General features: G+C 41.8%; 2 protein-coding genes across 4 annotated transcripts in view; one reads left to right on the forward strand and one right to left on the reverse strand.

Annotated features, from left to right (window-relative positions):
- Window positions 1–18,681, forward strand: part of sgip1a (SH3GL interacting endocytic adaptor 1a) — a 62,793-nt gene extending 44,112 nt beyond the window's left edge. For both annotated transcript variants that reach the window (XM_085774856.1, XM_085774857.1), the window contains 12 exons: window positions 268–342; window positions 537–1,340; window positions 2,408–2,529; window positions 3,161–3,314; window positions 7,932–7,991; window positions 8,993–9,104; window positions 10,198–10,353; window positions 11,468–11,603; window positions 11,812–12,014; window positions 12,288–12,352; window positions 13,634–13,798; window positions 15,141–18,681. In XM_085774856.1, the coding sequence (XP_085630982.1) occupies window positions 268–342; window positions 537–1,340; window positions 2,408–2,529; window positions 3,161–3,314; window positions 7,932–7,991; window positions 8,993–9,104; window positions 10,198–10,353; window positions 11,468–11,603; window positions 11,812–12,014; window positions 12,288–12,352; window positions 13,634–13,798; window positions 15,141–15,163 (2,075 nt within the window). In that variant the 3' untranslated portion in view covers window positions 15,164–18,681. The remainder of the gene's footprint in view (window positions 1–267; window positions 343–536; window positions 1,341–2,407; window positions 2,530–3,160; window positions 3,315–7,931; window positions 7,992–8,992; window positions 9,105–10,197; window positions 10,354–11,467; window positions 11,604–11,811; window positions 12,015–12,287; window positions 12,353–13,633; window positions 13,799–15,140) is intronic.
- Window positions 18,682–18,837: 156 nt separating this feature from the next.
- insl5a (insulin-like 5a) lies at window positions 18,838–21,382 on the reverse strand. Of its 2 annotated transcripts, none has more exons than XM_085774874.1 (2): window positions 21,048–21,382; window positions 18,838–19,586 (listed from the first exon to the last, which is right to left on the reverse strand). In XM_085774874.1, the coding sequence occupies exons 1-2, from the start codon at window positions 21,217–21,219 to the stop codon at window positions 19,420–19,422; spliced, it is 339 nt and encodes a 112-aa protein (XP_085631000.1). In that variant the 5' UTR covers window positions 21,220–21,382; the 3' UTR covers window positions 18,838–19,419. The 2 variants fall into 2 exon arrangements, with proteins under 2 accessions (XP_085631000.1, XP_085631001.1); XM_085774875.1 differs by having other exon boundaries at window positions 18,844–19,574.
- Window positions 21,383–21,919: the final 537 nt, after the last annotated feature.

Consider the following 21,919-nt stretch of genomic DNA (forward strand, 5'->3'; position numbering starts at 1 on the left):
ATGTCTGAAACGTTCAGCTTTTGTTACAAGGTGATCTGTGCCGTTTAAAATCAATCTATAAATCCTTTTTTAATTTTTTGTCAAAGTCAGCCTTGTATGCAGCCCCACCGTTATGTAAAGAAAATTCCCCCAGTGACATAAGTGACCGTTCCCTTTATACACACAAGTGCCAAATAAACAATCACTGATGTTTATAAGGCACTGATCCAGGAGGCACCTGTTAGAACTGACAAGAGACTATTTATTTTTGCTCTTATGTCATTGCAGCTCCACCTCCACTCCCACCCAAGAATGTCCCAACAACTCCCCCAACAAGTGGCCCCCCCTCTCCAGATGCCGACAGTAAGAAATCTTCTTATCTGTTTCTGTCTCCTGCTGTAGTTCTCCAACTTTTTTACATTTAATCTCAGCAGCCGCTTTATCTGCAACTCTCTGTCTTTGACTTTCTGTTTACTCGTCTGTCTGTCTGCCATGTTTTATCTCTCTGTGTAAACAAATAGAGGCCTCTGATTGGTCACTGGCTATCTGTGTTTCAGAAGCGTCAACAGAAGCCGACGGCAGGAAGCCCTCCATAGCAGACTTGGACAACATTTTTGGACCGGAGGCGGCTCCCCCTGCTGGCGAGGAAACGAACGACATGTGGGTCTGCTTCAGTGAAGAAGCCTCTCAGCGGCCGCCTCTACCAAAGGACCCTGCACCTCCACTCCCCTCCTCCCCTCCTCCTCCAGAGGAACCAGCACCTCCGTTACCAGCCTCCCCGCCCCCGCCTGAGTCTCCTGCCCCTCCTTTACCTACATCACCGCCTCCCCCAGAGGACCCCGCACCACCTCTCCCTGCCTCCACTCCCCCAAAACACGACCCCGTTCCCCCGCTACCAACCTCCCCGCCTCCCTTAGAGGAATCTGCTGCACCTGCCACCCCTTCAAATCCTCCCACACCCGAGGAGCGAAATCCTCCCACACTCGCCTCCTCTCCACCCCCCGCGCCACTAAAGGAGCTCGCGTCTCCCCCGGCATCCTCTCCCCCTCCTGCCGACTCACCTGTCAGCATCCCGCCAGCTCCCGTTCCTAAAGCTAGCACCCCTCCAGCAGTGACTCCCCCCTCCGAGGAGCCTACAGGACACTCCGTCCCACCGCCGCCGCTCGTCCTGTCTCAAGAGGAGCAGCCCAAGAACACAGACGCCGCCACCCAACCCAAAGAGGATGTAGGCGAAACCGTCAGCTCGCCCAAAGATGCCAGCCAGGGGAGTCGGAGTACACCTCCCCCACCCCCTCCCCCCACATACCGGGCAGTAGTGTCGTCACCAGGGCCCACATCTGGAGCTGGTGGCACAAACAGCGGTGAGTTGACTGGTGATGGAGAACAGTGACTTATTGGCACAGTCACACAAAGAAGAGACAAATTTTTTCTGGTTGTCATGTCGGTTAGATAACAAGTTATATCAATAGCATCCACATGAACAAGGTCAGTTCATTTTCTTTCAGCTGATTGCACCATCTCTCTAATAAACTTGCACAAGCTGAGCCGTGATTCTGCAATTTTTATTCCCCAGAAAAGAGGTCAGGCTATGCCCTGGTTGGATGAGCAATACCATTCTACTGCAGGACCGTGTTACGCTAACAGAGTTTTTTTTGTTCTGACTGACACATAGTTAAAGGTCAGACTTGACATGGGTTGAACATTTTCATTTTTATTGCAGATTCAGTGGGAGTTTTTCTCCTGTCAGAATCACTTTAAGGTCTTATTTCAACTGCCCATGATTTGGGAAACTATTTAAATTGTAATGAGCCATGGACTAAAACATGAAATAAACACAAGAGAGAAAATGATTCAATGAATAAGTAATACTTATAAATGTATGATTTAATAGGTTAGTAGTTCGCCAAACAAAGTGTTTGACTTAAAACTGAGCGCAGACTTGGGGTTTAGCAGAAAGACGTAGAATCATCAATAGTCAGCCGTGACAGATACGGAGGGGAAGGCCACCAAAATAATCCTTTATAGAAGTATGCATGATGGGAAATGACAATGGTCCATTTTAGGTGAAAAAATAATTTCAAATGAAACAGAACTCAGATTTTTACTACACCCCAATGTGCCTCGGACCTTTTAGTTCTGGACTGCTTTTTATTTGTTGACAACTTACCTGCACCAGGACAGTCTCCATGCTGATTTTTAACTTTGAAACAGAACTCGTATTGGAGCACTCACTCTAGATGTTTGCATGAGGCAGTAATTTGAGTCTGTTTTAGTGAAAATAACTCACTGCTCTGAAATGTAGTAAAAAGTTAGAATAATCAATGTGTATCCAGTCTTCAATCTGTTCTATGTCATCCCTGTCGTGGTGCTCCAGACTGAGGTGGACTGGTTTCATTGAGGCTCGATGTCCCTCTGTTCTTCTCTGCAGGTTCCTCCTCTCCAGTGAGACCTTCCACCCCTTCGTCAGTCAACCCTACCCCACCACCTCCTCCACCTCGCCCCCCTTCAAGGCCCAAACTTCCTCCTGGGAAACCCTCTGTAGGAGATGTGGTAAGATTTTAAATTGTTGTGTTGTTATTCTCTTGTGTTGCTGTCACTCTGATGACTTTTCTTACACTAATGTGGGTGTTCAGTCATTGATTGTCTGTCATGTTGTACAGTAACTGGCTTATGTTGAAATAAACTTTTATAACAGTGGTTCCATCAAACAAGTTTAAAGGGATAGTTCAACATTTTGGCAAATTGGCCTATTGCCATAATCCCTATAGCCATAGAGGTAGGCTCATTACCTTAATTGTTGGTGCAAGCTGTTTTTAGATCCGCAGGAGAGAGACGCGAGCTGCTCAGCTAACACAACGGAGACGAACGGTACTTGCATAATTATTTCATAGCGTAGTGAATGTGCAGGTCACAACTTGTCAACGAGAGCGTCTTCGAGTTGTTGGGTTGTGTATTTGATGAGTTTGATGAGGGAAAGGCTTGTGTCTCTGCCCCGCTGATCTAAAAACAGCTTGCACCGACAATTGAAGGTAATGAACCTACCCCTAAGACTATAGGGAATATGGCCAATTTGCCAAAATGTTGAACTATCCCTTTAACACAGTCGGTGCTTAAACTGATTATTCCAAATGATTTTTTTTTTTAGCTCATCACTCAACATTTCTCCCTTTCATCTTTTCAGAATCGCCCATTCAGCCCACCGATCCACTCGGCCAGCCCCCCTCCCATCGCCCCGTTAGCCCGGGCTGAGAGCACCTCCTCCATCTCCTCCACCAACTCGATGAGTGCCGCCACCACTCCCACTGTCGGCAAAGAGCTCTCCGTGTCTGTGACAGGTGTGTGCCCCATCAGTCGTCACTGAGCTGTGCAGCCTGTCGTCTGTGGTCACAGAGGCAGCTGAACTTAACTGTTCATGACTGATATTAAAAGTTTGTTATTGATTTTATGCACCGGCCCCATCCTTCCTTGTGCTCAGAGTCTGTTTGGAATGAGTCATTCAGTTTGTATTTATTTATTCATCTTTTTTTTTTTTTTTGCATTTTTTGGAAATGCTGACAGTTTCTCAGCAATGACGATCCACTGAATGATGAATATTAATAATTCAGCGGCACGCTCACTTTTCTAATTATCATAGATGATTAAAGCCAGTTCATGTAAAATGCTACCAAACAAATATGTAAAAATGACTACAGTTATTTTGTATACTGATTTCTACTCATTAAGAATAGGAACTAATTACTCCTTAAGATCTTATTTTATACAGTCAGTTATTAAACTGTGCATAAATATTGTGTCTGGTTTCGGTTACCGCACTAATTCGGATTCACGCACACAGTAGGAGGTGAGAATATGAAGCCGGGTGTTAATTTTAATGTGCGAACGTCCCCGGTAAACCTGCCCTTAATGAATTAATGACACAACAGTTTATACTCTGCCATCTAACTTTAGAGAAGTCAGCGGTGGAAGGGCCACACAGTACGGAGCTGTGAGTTGATAATAACAGATCTCAGTCGACTGTAACATGGCTGAGTCATAGATTAAAAAATACACACTGGAGGCAGCAGCAGTTACATAAAACCAAAATATAGTCCCAGGTTGTTGGAGGTTGCTTTTTTAAACAGATTGCAGGGACAAATAAGACAAATAGCTTCTCTAGATCCAGACTGCAACATGAGAAATTATATCTGAATGGTGATTTTACTGAAATCTCTATTACAGCCTGTAATTCATACATAATTTATTTATTGTGGCTTTGTTTATAGGGCAGAAAGCTGATGATTTTTTTAAATTAGAAACTTTCCCACTTTCATTGCTCTTTGATTTTGATATTTTTTCCATCATATTTGTTTTATTTAGTCATATTTTGGGGTTGATTCACTTTTGTTTTGTGTGCACAACAATGCTTTTCAGATTTTTCATTGTTTTGATTTTTTTTTCTTTCTGTTTTTGTTTTGCCGTTTGTTTGTCTCTTTATTTGTCCTTTGGCTTGTCAGAAGACGATGCTTATGTAGACAAACTGCCCACCTTTGAGAGACACTTTGATTCATTTGCAGGTATAGTACAGATCCCCTCAGAGAGTGGAAGTGGGAAGGGGTTGGGGAAAGGGGGTTTGGAGAATGTGTTCCTTTGTCAGTTTCAGTCCATCGGATGCTCTTTACCCAGAGTGCACTTGACATGGAAGGGTAAAGGCCATCGTTGAGTGTTTGTGCTTTTCTCGATTGATGTCAGTCAAAGTGCGTCGGTGTTAGGACAATGAGAACAAGACTTGTTTTTTTAATTATGATACCAGTCTTTTTTTAAAATACAAAAAGTACAAAAAGACGTCTGCGTCATTGCCCTAACACCTGCCTATTTGACTAGTCTGTTCAGGTTTTGCTGGAAGATATAGGGATATACCACACCTTCATTTTTTTTTCTTTTAAAAGTGGCAGCATTTTTCAATGATATCATCATTTCTCATCGTTTTGCTCTTTGCTCTTTACAACTCACCTTCCCACACATTTCCCAAGCATTTAATAGATATGATAGCCTTTCTCTCTTTCTCTCTTCTATTGCATCTTATTCATTCCCACTACACTTGTTAGCCTCATACAAAATCTGCCAAAAAAATGAAAGCTGTGGTGACACAAAAAGCTCCATCTATTGCATAATATTTTTTTTTCCTCAAAAAAAAAAAAGTTTTAAAGTGTCTTCCCTTTTGCCCATCTGCCCACTCGTGAGACTTTTCTCTCTGTTTTTATGACTGTGCACCAGTGGCTGTCTTGCCATGTCGCCATGGCAACCTCCTGTCTCCTCTCTCGATGACACACATTGTGTGTGCGTTGCGGTGCAGTCACTCCCAGATACCTTCACTCTGAGTCTGCGCCACAAGAGTGTGTTTGAGTGTTTGTGTGCTGTGTGTTCAATGAGCGTGTCTGAGGAGCTCCTTATCTGTGGGCCCTTGAGATCCATGTTGTCTGTCGTTCTCTCTCTCTCTCTCGCTCGCTCACACGCACGCACGCACGCACGCACACACACTCCAACACAAACTCTCACGCATACTGTCAGATCAGAGCTGCTGCTTACAGAGTCGTTTGAAGTCTGGCATGAGAATTAGGCTGAATTAGGCAGGCAGCAGCTGTTTGGTATTCATGCCACCCTCCTCTGTGCCGCTGGAGTAGCACGACACAGCCTCAAGTTCAACCGATCTCCACCGGCCGTAAAGCCTCCCGTTTACTCCCATGCTCGACCCCTGACGCCCACCTTTCACACTTGTCACTCACGCACTCTGCAGCCAAAGAAAAACACGACCCCAGTCCCCCCTGCCGTCCCCATCCAAACACCTGCCCTTTTGTTCTCTTCATGAAGCTTTATTATTGTTCTCATTGATTCATCACTCGACACTCACTCACACCACACACCTTAACTGATGCGACCTCACAAATGATCAGGCAGACATTAAATAAACTTATTTGACACAGCAGGTGTCCTGTTGTTGCTGCAGACAGACACCCTCTCTGGTTTAGCATCTTCTGGTCCAACTGGTGGTGTGTCCCAGCTCAACATCTAAACACCACCAAGTCTGATATCCTTGACCAGAGACAACACGATCAGCTGGAAAACTCCTTTTCATGAAAGCCTCCACGAAACGTAGCTGAGAAAATGCCTTAAGTTGACACAACCGTTACATCCCTTCAGCAGTACCCTGTAGTCTCCTCTCTGCATCATCTCTCATCACATATTTTGAACAGTTATCATTTTAGAAGAAAATCAATTGTCAGGAAAAAATAAGCACAATTATGTGTAGAAATATGTTTTGATTCTTTCTCATCACATGAATCAGCTGAACCCACTGTCGCTGTGTGGTGTTTTGTTGTCAGTTGTTTACTGTGGATCCAGGCAATAACGACCGACTTACAAGCTCCCAAAAAATTATATCAAATACTAATAAACTTTATTGGATATTTCCTGGAAAGACACTGCAGGATTCAGGAATACACTGTTAATTCAGCAGTTTGTTGTTACTCACAGGGTCCTGCTGAAACGTATATGGATAAACGGTATTTGAGAAGAAGATTAGAAATACAGGGGAGATGGAAAGTGACACACCAAACAACATAAGTTCTCCTGGTTATGTCCAACTGGGGCAATTGCAACCAAGTGGTGTGCATCACAAGCCACTTTTTTTTTTACCACAGCTGTCTATCCCGAAGTGAAACTTACCCACGGGAACTTCCCTGAGTTTCCCACTGGCGTATTTACGAACAATACTGAATTATTTATTCTGATACCAATGTTGCTTTTTCAGAAATTACATGCAGTGCTGATTAATCGTTTTCTTGCATAAATACATACCATAAAAAAAACATTTTCTGAACTTGCCCTAGCTTCCTGGTAAACAAGCTTAGTAATGGGATACACAGTTTCCAAATGATCTGAAAGCATATCTGTGCATTTCTGTACTGACCTTTTCTCGTTATTTATCTGTCAATATATGCAACCCTACTGATAATGTGCACTACAGTAGATAGGCCAGACTGTGTCATTTAAGGAGGCAGCATAACTTCAGCCTGGCCTCTGGAGCCTGTGAAGGTTTCCAACTTCACACAGTAGTCTGTGTCCTTTGAAAGATCCAGGTGTTGAAATGAGGCCGCAGGATCTCTGTGGTGCACCACAGACCTGTGTTTGCCCTTCTCTGTGGTCTCAGTCTCATGGCTGCCCCCTGCAGCGTGTTTTCATACAAGGCGTCTGTTTCCTAACCAGAGAAGTAAGAGCCTGAAGGGAAACACAGCACAGCACTGAGGGAGAGCCTGAGAAAGATGCACGTAACCGAACAATCTGCCACTGATAAATAAAGTAGTGCCAACTGGAGGATCAGCTGCGGCAGATTTACACTTTTCTTATGTTGCATCCTGGAGAAAACATTTAAAGGCTGCTCACCAGACTGTCTCCTCTCAGACTCTACGGCCTCAGCTTCCTCTCTGCTGCTCTGCACATTAATAATAATAATAATAATAATAATTCTTTATTTATATAGCACTTTTCGCAGCACAAAGTCACAAAGTGCTTAACATTAAAGCTGCACCACTGCCAACATGCAGCACCACACACCTGGCCCCCACCCAGCCTGAGTCCTGCCTCTTCTCACGTACGCAAACATGCACAGAAAAGAAAAAGACATCCTGTATATCACCCATGTTGTCACATGTCCTGTCCTGGCGGTGTCTCGGCCCTCTGTCCCTTCTTTGTCCCCCCGGCCTCCACCTTCACGTTTCACCTCACTGTGACGTGTGATAGACCTGCCATGTGAGACTCACGCTACTGTCCTTCTCTCCTCCCCTCCTCACCCACTCTCCTCCCTTTCATCCCTCTTCCCTCCCTCCCTCCCTCCCACCCTCCTCCTCCTCCTCCTCGTCCTTCTCTCCTCATCCCTCCCTCCCTCCCTACTCCCTCCACCCCTCAACCCCACACAGAGAATGACCAGCCATCCCTTGTTTGGTTTGACAGAGGGAAGTTTTATTTAACCTTTGAAGGTAAGTTTACTCTGCACCAGGGTAGTGTGCACACACACTCTTCAGAGGCTCATCTGTGCAAGCTTCGCCCCCCCGCCCCTGCCCTTCCTCTGCCCCTTCTTTCCTCCCTTTTTCCTTCTCCTCTTCCTCCTTTTGCAGTCCCTCCATCACTCTAACCCACGCCATGCTAACACCTGGCTGAGCCCCCTCATGTGTCGATAACAGTGTAGTGTTGTCAGACTCTACCTCCTCTTCCTGACATTATTCATTCTGGTTTCGTCAGCGCCGACTGCCTTTTCATTCCCTGAAGAATGATCATTCTTCGTGTACATTACTAATCTCTTTGTTGTTACTTTCTTTTTCTTTCTTTCTTTCTTTCCTTTTTTTTTGGGTTGTTTGTGGTTTTCGGTTTGATCTTCGGGCGTCCGATCCTCTTTGATCTTGTCTGAATAATTTAGCATTAACAGCATGTCTGGAATAAGCATGCACACACATCTCAGTCTTTCTCTGTGTCTTCCTCTTCTCATCCACATGTGATTATTCAATTAAAAGCAGACGTCAGTGTCTAACCCTGTATCACAACTAATTAGTAATAAACTAATAGGGGAGATATTAGAAATAATTTTCACAGTCAAAGAGCAGAGAGAAATGAGTGTCTTAACCTGCTGTTTTCATACTACCTCACTAACACAAATGTGGTCAGTTCAAATAACTTAAAAGTTTCATTTCATTACATCCCAACAGTTTATACATCATGTTTTGTTTCTCATTTCATCCACACACTGTTGGTTAGGATGAGTTAGGAGTCCTGAACATGTAGAATATCTATTCGCTAATGTTGTTTTAATCAGACTGATGTGGAACTCAGTTTGGGGCTTTGACTGAAAAATAGTTTTATGTTGATCTGGTCTGTCCTTGATTTTGGCTAAAAATACAAAAAAAAAAAGAAATGCGTCAGTCTTCTTATCTGCATGTGTGTACGTCGTGTGTTGTATGTGTGATTGTGTTTGTGTTGCCTCCAGGCTGCTCCAGGGGGCCCAGTCCTCTCACCATGGGGGCTCAGGACACGCTGCCAGTGGCCGCTGCTTTCACAGAGACAGTCAATGCCTTCTTTAAAGGAGCCGACCCCAACAAGTAGGTTAACGGACATCTCACTTTTATACAGATTGTGACACACACTTACTTAATAGTTTTTATAGGAGAATAATGTATACTATAGTTATCTTTTGTGATACAGTATGAACAGTTTGACTTCACTCAGTTACAGCAGTACTTGAAGGATAACACCTAGTTCTTTAATCCCCTATTTAGATGTATAAACATTTCCATGGAATTAATGTAATTTCCCTTAGGAGGCATTTTTAACAGTTACTTGATATGACCATGTTTCAAATTATCATTAAATCATTGGTTTTCTACAGAGGCTTCACAGGACAGGTTGTGTATGAATGAACTTCTTTATTCTCCATTTTAATGGACTTTCACGGGTCAGTACGTAGGAACACCAAGCTGAAACGATTGCACTCTGATACAGCCGTCCTGCTATAAAAGGTGATAATGTTCGGTTTTAGATGAAGGTGTTGGTTTAACTGAATAAGCTGGAGGCTGCGGGGCCGTTGAACTGTACTGCATTATAAAAAGAGGTGTGTCTGTTGTTGTTTAGTCTAACCTGTGAAGAATAACAGAAACACCTGCTAATATAACACAATACAGTTCAACGTGACCACAGACGCCCTCATTCAAACAGTTGAATCAACAGCTCTTTAACACCCACTCTAACACTGCCACCTTCTACACTGTATGAGTTATTTACCAGGACTCTCGGCTGCATTAGGGTTTAAGTGTACTTAATAGGTAAACTGTCAACTAAGTGTGCAGCACATGGCCAATATCGTTTGGGAGTGAATTTTCCAGCTCTCTAGAGTCGCTTAATGTCAGGCAGACATTGTTTGTTTACACTGCTTCCATGTCAGACAATTATGGTTTAAATAATTGATTTTGCATGGTGTCTGATAATGTGAGTGCTTTATAATGCTGTTTATGTTGTGCGATTACAGTAATGATCACTAAAACTGAACAGGTAAAAGCTGTGTCCAAGGTTCAACACAAACAAATTCAGACTTCTCATGAGATACTGTACACTGTTGCTGAGCTTTAAGCACTGCCTTTCTCTTCCTCCCACTCCAGTTTTCCTCTAACTGTGTTCTTCTCCTCCTCTTCCTCTCAGGTGTGTTGTGAAGATCATAGGTGAGATGGTTTTGTCGTTTCCAGCGGGAATCACGCGGCACTTTGCCAATAACCCGTCCCCCGCCGTGCTAACCTTCAGCATAACCAACTACAGCCGGCTGGAGCATGTGCTGCCTAACCCCCAGCTCCTCTGCTGGTAATGACACCGCGGTGAACTCACCACTTCACTCTCAGGGGGAAAAAATAATAGGAAATACAGTTTTTTGCTTGAGGCAGTTTCTCAGTGGAGAAATGATTATTTTGGGGATTATACTTCAACGCTGACTGCATCCTCCTAATGTACATAGTCCAACTCTGAATGCCTAATGTCTAACTTGAAAGTTCCCATATTTTTTTTATGAGTGTCCTAATTTAACTAAACCTCATTAAATTCAAATCAAATGTTCTAACTTACTTGCCTTATAATTATATATATTTAATGTAACCTCATATATTCAAAAATGACTTTGCACCAGCATCATGTTACATAACACATCATCTTGTTATGTTTGTTGAATGTAAATATTTATAATTGCGCACCCATTCAAATATTCTTGTTTCCAATTTATGGTACTTATCATAATGAAACTGTTTTCACTCAAGTGTTTTCCACCTTTATCATATCTAATATTAGCAGAGCAGACTTGATTAACAAAACAAATTTCTTGCATAGTGAAAATGCGATTTGCTTCTTATGATTTTTTCTCATATAAATCAGCTGGAAATAGATAATAAACATAATCAAAGTGGAGAATTTAAAAAATATAGTATTTCATAGTCTTGGAGCTATTTAGAATGAAAAAGCTCTGGATTCACATCTCATGGCTCATTAAACATTCACAGTCCTATAAGAAAGAGTTAAGTGATGATGAGTAAATATCAGTGTTGACTCATTGTTGACTCATTTTGGAGTCATCTCAGTTTTCCGACCAGCTGCCTTGAACAGAGGTCAGCTTTTGTTTATCATCATTCTCTGAGTAAATTTTGTAACTGTTAAATATAAATAGACAAAAAGAGTAATTACTGCTCTTACCATTTTTTTTAACAAATTGAATTTTGAAGTTATTCCAGTGTTGCTTTCACTCAACCCCACAGAGCTGTCATGGGACGAGTGTAAAGCCTGACCTCTAGTGGCTCATTGTACAAATTTAAAAAACCTCACAAACAGTTTTTGACCCTGAGATGCTGCAAAGAATAAGCACTAAAAATCACCAAAGTCAAATGAGATGTCTGTATTTTGACTGTACTTTTCCACGTTGCTTTCCCACCAGTGACACCACCACACAAGCCAAGGCTGATGCCAAGGACTTCTGGGTGAACATGCCTAACCTGATATCCCACTTAAAGAAGGTTTCAGAGCAGAAGCCCCAGGCGACATACTACAACGTGGACATGCTCAAGTATCAGGTAAACCCAGCCCCCTCAAATTATAATAAATTGTATACTGGTAAAATGATCCAAGATGCACAGCAGTCACAGTTTCTCTGGAAAGCTGATTTTGCAAAACACCAATTGCAGCTATTACCTGCTTAAATGAGCCGTAGAAACCAACATAACATTATGCTGTTGCAATCGCCAAACATTTGTGTCTGCGTCTCTCCCTGTCTGTGAGCAGGTGTCGGCTCAGGGTCTCCAGTCCACCCCTCTGAATCTGGCAGTGAGCTGGAGGTGTGAGCCCACCAGCACCGACCTGAGGATAGACTACAAATACAACGGGGAGGCCATGACGACGGCGATGGCCCTCAACAACGTCCAGTTCCTCGTCCCTGTCGACGGAGGCGTTTCTAAACTACAGGCTGTTTTACCTCCAGCTGCATGGTACTGTCTAGACATTGTCTAGACTTGTTATTATATAATAGGCAATAAAATAAACAGGCTGATGTGCTGCTGGATAGAGCTGTGTTGTTTTGAGGGAATCCTCATACGTGGGTAAAGAGGTGTTAAAATGATAGCTCGCCTTAGTCTTGGTGATGTTGAATCTACACGGGGCTTGATGATCGGTGTCTAAACTTGGACTGATGTGTTACGTTTCACTTTGCTTCAAATGTGGAACAGTTTTTGATGGTTTTCTCCACCTTTTAATCCTGACAGGAATGCAGAGCAGCAAAGAATCCTATGGAAGATTCCTGATATTTCACAGAAATCCGAAAACGGAGGTGAGTACACTCCGATTATATAATTATGTACCAGTGTTGTCAGGCTGGTTATTAAAAATCCTTTTGGCTTGAGTGAAGAGCAAGTCCTGCCTATAGTTTAATATTTGTAAAGTCAAACAATAATCCATCAGACCCAGATAAAATTCAACCTTGTGCGGCCAGCTCAGCCTGAGAGAATTACAAGAGTTTTCCATGTATTTAAATGCAACTTCAGAAACGTAAAAATGATGTCATGTTAATGCAAAGTGTATATAAACTGAAATAGACAACCACAGATAAAAGCAAGATGATTGAAAGAGATTGTTTGGATGAGAATAAAGTACAACCGTGTTCAGATTTTTCCTTGGGTTGTTAGAGAGTTTCTGCAGACATGTAGAGCAGGGCAGGGATAAAAACTGAACTAGAACCGGCACCAGGAGACACGGATGCAGCGAAGCAGGTTACAGGAAGAAAGTGAAGCTGGCACATGATGCCCCTCAGGAAAGGACAGAGCTGTAGACAGTAGTCGTCTCTTCCTGACGTCAACTATGCCCCCTTCTGTCTACACATGGAAGCAAAGTTATTTCGGCAAACTTGGCTGATATCAGTGTGGCATGTCTGTGCATTGTATTGTTTGTTTATTCTCTCAAAATAAACTAGTGCCCACAAAATCGCAAAACCAACAGTGAGATACTAAAATGTTCTCAAAGTAAAGAGAGTAGTTTTAATTGTGCGCCTGACTTTGCAAACATAGGATGAAGTTTTTTTTTCTCTGCCTGTGTCACTGAGAGCTTGGGCGTCAGCCCTCGGGGCTTTACCTGATGTCCAGGACAGTAAACAAGTTTATTTAATTTTCTTTCAAACATGATCAGTTTAACCCTGTCTTTTGGACGTAGATGATTTGCAATGGTATCTTATTGTATTGTATCTTTTATCATTTGTTGTCCTCTTCTGAAAAAGTGAGCCTCTGGTCATGGTCATTTTCTTTTCAAATGAATCTCATTCAGTGCTTGACATCTGTAGCAGGTAAACATTTTGACATTGAACAGGCTTTTTTATACAGAAGCAGTCTGTTCCTGCATTCAGACGTTAAATATAGCAATATCTGTTGTCGTCTACAGCTGCAACCTGTGTTTATCATCTTTGAACCAACCTATCTTTTTTTTTTCTGTCGGTTCAAAATAGTTTCCAAAAGCATCTATATTTGAGTTTTCAAACTGAGTCTCATCGTCACATCACTGTCTATGAAACATCCTAAAATCTCTGCTTGTGCTTCGCTGATGTCTTTGTAAATTCCCGCAGGTGTGGGATCATTGTTAGCACGATTCCAGCTAACAGAGGGTCCCAGTAAACCCGCTCCACTGGCGGTGCAGTTCACCAGTGAGGGCAGCACGCTGTCAGGCTGTGACATTGAACTGGCTGGGCCAGGATACCGCTTCTCTCTCGTCAAGAAGAGGTTTGCCGCAGGTCAGTATTTCATCTGTTTCAATAAGAGGCTGTATCTTCCAACTCAAAATGTTATCAGAACATCAATCCTACACTGATGTGTAAACATTATTAAGATATGTCTACATCATTTAATGTAAAATACTAATGCAAGTGAAAGAGGCACATTTTTATCAGTCACAAATTTTGGAACCAACCTATCTGTAAATAGTTTTTTATTGATTTGTTCTTGAAAGCCTGTTTATCATTTTATTATATTATATTGCTCATTTGTTGGTAAATGCATAATGTGTTCTTTCTTACTGTGGCAACATACCATGGCGTGGACAATGCACGCTGTGGCATTTGAACGCACCTCCAAGACAAAAGTGCTACTGTGTAGTACTTCTTTTAGCTGTTTAATTTCCCAAAGCAGTCGAAAAACAACGACTAACTTTTTACATATTAATAATACATTCCAAAAATAATGAAAATTCCATCACATTAATGAAATGAGTAACTTAAAGTCCTTAAACAACAGTGATGGTCAAAAACCTTTTACGACCACAGTCTCCACCTGTCTGACACTGTTCAGACTGGCTCCCCACCCCCCAGTGATGCGTGACCAAATAATGTGATGGTACAATAACGCAAGAAATTATAAATTGTAGATAAAATGTTTCTACAAAAGTAAATTTCCAGTCAAAATATGTAAACATAACTGATGTTATGTGCAGCAAATAAGAATTGCGTTTTAAATGTTTTAAATGGCTACAACAGTGAAAGAAGGCCATAGATACTGTGGGTGGGAATCTTTATTTCTGATGTGGTGGTTAACCACTGTATGAAATGAACTGTTGTTTTAGTACTGAACTATAATTACTGCAGATAATGAAAACTGATGAGACATGACATTCACTCTATTGTTACTCATGCCCTGTAAAGCCAAGTCTCATATCTCTCTGTCCTACCAAATAATACTACTGAGTCTATTAACTGTCTCTGGAGCTTACAGTATTTCTATATTCAATCCATTTGGTTGCATGCTATAATCTAGCACCATTAAGACTGAGCCAAAGCCGTTAGTAGTTCTTGTTGGCACATGTACAGACAATAATAACTTGGTTACGTTGAAACTGAAGAAAACCTAAAAACATGATGATTGTTAGGAGATTTGTGGAGTAATGAGAAGCATCTTCAGAGTACATTATGATGCAAATTGGAGCAATCAGCCATTTTTAAGGGTTTTAAAGTAGCTTAATAGCCTCCATCAGATGTGTGTCACTGCTGCAGCTGCGTCTCACGTCTCTCTTGCCTCAAACTCTTGCAGGAGATCTGTTTAAGAACCAAAAATAGACTGAGACACTTCACTGCTGTGTTGCAGGAAAATACCTGGCCGACAACTAACCCATGCTACTGAGCACTGTTGAGTAAAACGAAAGCAGTGGACTGAGGTCGACACAGAGGACGGAGGACAGACCGACACCGGACAGACTCTCCGCGGACCTTTTCCGAACCCACACAACAGGTCTGCAGCCTACCCAGCAGTATTGTATAACTTGCATATAGCATCGTGGAACTGTTTTAGGTCATGTAATTATTGTATTTGTATTCATTTCATAACATCTGTATTGCTGCAGTTAGACACCTGGGTTCCCCCCTCCTCTAAAGTCTGTGCCTCTGTCTCCATCCTCCTGTGGTCAATGTTTGGTGGTGTTTTTAAAAGTTTCACTGCAGCTGCCTGACCGAAGACGTGGACAGGAAGGGTTTTTGGTGAGATTGTAACCCGGGTTGATGTTCGCTGTCCCCAGTCTAGATTATTAAGATCTTTGTGGTCAGACATGCACCTCAAGCTCTGGCACATCCAAAGTTTAAGTAAGTAGAAGTGAAGCAGGGCCCAGGACCCGTTGCAAGTTTAACACCTCCATTAATACATCACAGCTTCATTAATAATCCTTCTGTTAGGATCTGGGCTCGAAGCCAGAGACAGCTGTCCTCACTCATTTGCACTGACGGCAGCCATTTGCGCGGCTTTGTCCGGCAATGGAATGCATTTACAGATGCAGTTTGACACATGTTGTCACAAACAATTAGATTAACGACTGTGTTTCTCACCGGTGCTTATAAGCGATCGGATGAAACACAAGATCAAAAACTATACATAAGATAAAATGAAATAAAAAATAATTTGTCACGCATCGCCTACTGGTACTACAGGGTCACATGACTTTGGATCGCATCCTTTTTAATACAAATGCACTGATCAGTCAATCAAACTGTTGTTTTATTTCTCTGGAATAAACACACATGGAGAGGTTTTTAGCAAGTTAGGCAGCTGCAATGATAAATCAGTGTACTGGTTGCAAAATAAGAAAAATATGTTTTTTCCCGTCAGAACAAAAGAAGTGTACAAAGTGTCATTTTAAAATAATAATATATATCTTAAAGGGCGTTTGGTGTTTTCCTTGTATTGTCAGATAGCCTTTCTGTTGTTCCCAGGACAGCAGTGTTAGACTCCAGAGTACATGACAGCATTCTATTTTTATTTATTGATGATGATGATTTGTTGTATAAAACATGTGAGTCTGTATATGAATAGAATTTGAATGGTATCACACAACTCAGATCCCTTAAAGGTATAAATATTTGAATTCTCTCTCTTCTTTTTTGTTATCTGTGTAGTTGGGTAACCTGTGTACAGTATAAGGTATAATTTTTGAATTTATTTCAGATATAATTTTTTAACTCAAGTGCAACAGAAGATTTGAGCTATATATGGGGGTGGGGGTAATTTAAAGAAAAAAGATGAATATCTTCCTGGATGCTGTGTTATGCTTTGTGAAAGCAGTGTTAATGTAGAGTTAGCTATACCACGGGCAAGGTTTCCCGCTGTAAAGAATCACTTTGACATTTTGGGAAATGTGTTTTTTTTATGTTCTTGACGAGAGTTGGATGAGAAGATCGATATCGGCCATGTCTGTATGCTGAAGAGGAAGCTGGAGCCAGACAGTGGTTAGCTTAGCTAAGCATAAAGACTGGAAACAGGAGCAAGCTGTACTTATAACACACTGATTGTTTAAAATGTACTAAGATGGTGTTGTTGTAGTTTTCTGGCCAATGTAACATCAATGTTTGAGCTTTAGAGGCAGCACTAGATACATTTTTAACCTTGATTTAGACTAAACTCTCAACAACTTAGCTTCTCCTGTATCTCGATAACTCTAAAATGACAGTCCTACTGTATCATCCACAGCTTAGCTTCATATTTAGCACCCAGACATGAAAATTGTGTTGTCATCTTCACATCTAATCACCCAACAAGAAAGTGAAGGCATGTTTCCCAAAATGCTGAATCGTTCCTTTCAATAACAACAACTATACGACAACGACAAAAACAAATAGGTTTTTCTCAGCAACAGTGAGGAAGTTTGGTGACAGTTTTGCCACTACTGGAACAGGATTTGTTTACTGGGACCAGCTTGTCTTTCTTCTTTCTATTATACAAACCTCATGGTGATAAAAAAAACAAACATTCTCAGTTCCCACATCTACCTACGCAGTTGTCACCTCAGCTTTTGACCATGTGTCGTCAGTTAAGCTTCTCACCTGCCTCCTACCTGTTTCCATTCACCTCAGTGGTACCTAAACTCCCCGATTATATATCATGAGCACATCCCCGGTCATCCAGCCCGCTCGAATCCATGGCTTTATTTTGTGTAATCGTAATGGTCTCTGTGAGATGACAAGAGCTGAATGATGTTGTGGAGCGAGGTTAAGTCGACCAAAATGCTTCTTTCTTTTTTTTCTTTTTTTTTGTATTTTATGTCAGTCAGTCCTCTGTTAAGGAGAATAAGCTGAATATTTTTAAAACGGATAAAAATGAAAAAATATTATATTGTTTAATGTGAAAAAATAACACTGTGCTGATGATGTTGAACTTCCTGAATGCTCTGACACTCAACATGACGAACAAAACGTGTGCGTGAAGTGTAGCTGAAGATCTCCGTACTGTACCGTATTATGTCGGCATTCTGCTAAATGCAACCAATCATAGTCCTTTCAGAGCTGTCGTAGAAGCGCCGTAGTCTGGGCGTAGGAGAGACAAGAGACAAGATTCATCTCACATCAGTAGTCCTATTCAATGATGTAGTAGGTCTTTTGATTGGATAGATTTTAAATATGTGGTTATTCAGCCACTGATAAAAATCAAATCTGGGTCATGCAGTTTAAATCAAAATCTTGTTCTTGACCAGATTTTGTTTTGTTTTATGTTTTGTTTTTGTCTGTGCAGACCCAGTATGAGAGAACGCTGGGGTTGCATTTTGTCACAGTGAGGCAATGATGATGATTGGTGCCATTTAGCTCCTGGTAATACATTAGTGTGGTAACGGTTTCTTTCAGTCACGTCAGTCTTTCATCTAGTCGACTGGAGGAATCAACGTGCCTGAGAGAGAGATGTTACCTTCTGGGTGAATCTTGTGGCAACAGTACAACAGTCACTACAGCATTATCTACACAGGCCCACCGTACACACACCCTCACATGTGTGTGTGTTTTAAATGACCACTACTCTACAGCTTACAGGTCTTTCAACATGAAAGAAAAAACAAAACTCAGTCTCATGGTTACTTGATAACAAAATGGATAAAAACTCATTTTCATCCACCTGGTGAATTTCAAGGTGGGCGTCTGTGGTGATAGATATTCCTGTAATGACATGTTGTGCTGAGTGTCAGTTACCTGTATTAATGTTGAGAAAAGAGCAGGGAGTGTGTTTATGTGTGCTATAAGCCAGAATGCTTTTTGGTTCTGTACCGTTAACCTCAAACACATGTGCAAGCTGTTTGTACAGTACATAACAACGCTAAGATGAACTGAGAAACTTAGTTTGCTTCTTTCCAAAACCAATAAAAGTTCTAAATGGATTCACATGTTTGCAGTTTTCTTTGTATTGTATTGTGTGTAATTCTGTGTGATTTATCCTTTTAGTCTTTGTAGCAGCTTCCCAGTCAGTCCACCATTTTTATAAAACGACTTCTCAGTGTTTAAGACTCAAAAAGATGTCATACTTCACAGAATATAAATCCTGTGCAAGAACATTTATTTGACAAAAAAATAGCAAAATGATGAAATACAGCTGAAGTTTCCTATAAATACTTTGAAGCAGTGGTGGAAATGTTACACCTGCAAACTTGTGGATACTCACTTACATACAGGACACAGGTCTGGGCTGAGTCTTAATATGAAACAGTCCTGCACCTTTGAATACCATCCCTGAGTGCACATACATCAACTTTTGTTTCTTAATTCTCATAGATTCACTTAACACCATAACTATTAAATGTATAGGTATTCATGGTTGCACATGCTCAGGTTTTCAGAAACATGTTCTCAGATGCTTGATACAATCCACATGTCTTCATGTCTACAGCCCTCACAAGTTAAAGTAATAAATGGAAACCCACAAAAAATATCAAAAGCAATTAGAAAAAATCGCAGTTGTGGATACGAGCGTTATTGTACATACCATACAGTGATCATATATAGTTTTAAAAACATCAGCGTTGCGGTTCAGATTTGGTTTCTAGTAAGGCAAGATGGGAGGAAACAGTCAGTTTGGTCACATGGAGAGAGAGAGAGAATGAAAGAGAGGGTAGTCATCTTCAGCAGAGGAAGGTGAGGTCGCTCTTCCTGCAGCCCACCTGGCAGCACACGGTGGTCAGCATGTTATTAATGTCCCGTCTGGTCAGCTCAGAGCCCAGGCTGCTGCTGCTGCTGCCGCCCAGGCTGCTAAGGCTCTCCAAGCTGCTCTGTTCCCCTGTCGGCAAACCTGCAACACCAAAACATAATGCACAATACAACTTACACTTAGTCCAATTTTAGTATTTGTGTAAGAAGTATAGTTAGAAAGTAATACTACAGTAAAAATAAAGGTAACTCTTTAATTTACAGGCCGCTAATTACGTGATAATGTCAAGAAATAGCCTAGAAATAATGGTCAATTTCATAGTAATGTCAAGAAATATAGCCTAGAAATAGCCTAGAAATAGCCCAGAAATAACGGTCAATTGCAAGAACTTGGTGGAGAAAAATTCTGGCCTTTCCCAAAAAATTGGAAGCATGAAAAGCATGTGTAATCTTTTGCCTTTATGAAAAATATGACATTACTATGAAACCAGTATTTCTAGGCTATTTTTGGACATTACTACGCATTTTTTTTGACATTATCTATCATGTAATCATCATGTAATTAGTGGCCTGTAAATTAAAGGGTTTTTCCAGTTACTTTCACAAACAATGGACAACTCTTTTCAGGTCAGTCTCTTGTAATCTCCATGTTCTCATTAAATAAGGAAACTCCAAATGACTGTACAGATTATCTCGGTGCTATTTGTCTTCTACAGTGTCACTCTGCTCTTTCTAATCAGCCCGACTGATGGGTTAACTGGGTTTGTGTGTATGTGTGTGACAGTGAGCGAGAGGCTGCCCGGGGAAGAGACTGCTGCTGCAGTATTTAATCATGATATGTGGCCTCTGTGATAATAATCCTGAACAGCAGACAATGCGTCGTGGTGCTGGGGCACCTGTCTGCCTGCAACCCCCAGATTAATGCAGTGCAGTATATGGTTCATGCAGTGGGGAAAGTCTCAGCAGCCTGGTTAAAGCTGCTGGTCAGCAACTTTCAGACATGAATCCTCTTTTTTTCTGGCGGCTGCTTAATGTTTCAGGAGATGTCATGAAAAAACTACAACTCCAGAAAACGGACTGAGCAGCCCGGTGAGCCAAAGAGTAAAATTAAAACACAAAACACAGAAATAAATAGAAAGAAAGAAAAATAACTGTTGGTCAGATTATCAATAGGTAGGTAGGTATGGATAAAGTAACATGATTTCACAAAAGATGGAAAAAACGTTCTTTTTTTCCAAACAAAACCATCACAATGTATCTCAGGTGTTGTTTTATCTTTACCAAATTTGCCATTTGTCATTTAAACTCTTGACAAGTTGCAGCTCAGGAAATGTGGGGGAAATGTCTTATAACAGGGAAGAAGTGAGGATGATTTTCAACAAAATTAAAGCTGCTGTAAGAGAAACTATATTATTGACACTGAGAAGTGAAAAAGGTTTTGAAAAGAAACTGTAGGTAACGGTGTGGTGGGCTGACAAATCAGGGATTAAATTTAAGGATAAAGAGTCAGATATGATTTTCATATCTTTTAGTCTTTTTTTTCGTATATTCACATGAGATGAGGCTTCTGTTTTTCAGAATAAAAGAAGAGAACTTGTCTCACCCTCCATGTCTGACTCGGTGAGGAATCTCCTCCAACGGGAGCCTCCGCAGGTGTAGACGACAGCCCTCAGGAACTCTCGACCGCACAGCTTCACAGCCTTCACCTCTGCTCTCACCTGCTCCACGCTCACCGCTGCACACAGGAGCAGAGGCAGAAACACCAGAGCGCGCATCCTGGATGTCTTGAGTGTCAATACAGAGGTTTGTTTGTCTCTGTGTTGTTTGGTGGTCTGTTTTCAGAAACCACCACAGCTCCTCTGTCCTGGGCTGTTTCTTCTGTCCGCCTGTGTTCACTTCAGCTCTGCTCTTCAGGAGGCTGCAGCCAGTCGTTGATCCACTGCTCATGTCTCCCTACATTATATAGTATCCACCTTTCAGCTCATCAATGCCGAGCATCTCTCCACCTCCCTCTAAATGGCACTCAGCCCGTCCCTGGCTCTCACGCACACACTCATGTCATGACAGTCAAGTGGTTTTATGTTTCCGGTCATCTCCTCTGTCACCATTTTTAGAGTGACGGCCGTCAGAGCTTTACAACCCTCAGCTGACAATCACATTAGTTGAGGAGCATCCCTCCTCGGCCTCTCTGTGATTGCGTGATTGCACCGACCTTCACTGCGCTGCATTGCTAATTAAGTGATGCAAAGTGACCCCCACCCACCCACCTCCTGCAGTCAAACAGATGTTTCACCTGTTTACAGCACTTTGATGGCCTGGTTGTCTTTCCCTTTACAGCAGTTTGGTGCCATATGACAGCAAAAAAGTCAATGTTGACCGTCCATAATGCAGGTCATTAGGGTGCTGCTGATGATACTCAGCACCACATCTCAGCTCCATCATTGACAGTGGCGGTCTCTATGTAGGATGTCTATG

Source organism: Trachurus japonicus, chromosome 4, assembly GCF_045865225.1.
Source record: "Trachurus japonicus isolate A0001 chromosome 4, Traja_1.0".
NCBI lineage: Eukaryota > Metazoa > Chordata > Actinopteri > Carangiformes > Carangidae > Trachurus > Trachurus japonicus.

Excerpts from the sequence above, each read along its gene's own strand:
- insl5a (XM_085774874.1), bottom strand. The coding sequence starts at position 21,219 with ATGCGCGCTCTGGTGTTTCTGCCTCTGCTCCTGTGTGCAGCGGTGAGC. Across the intron at positions 19,587-21,047 it reads CACCGAGTCAGACATGGAGG|GTTTGCCGACAGGGGAACAG; the intron begins GTGAGACAAGTT and ends TTGGTGTTGCAG.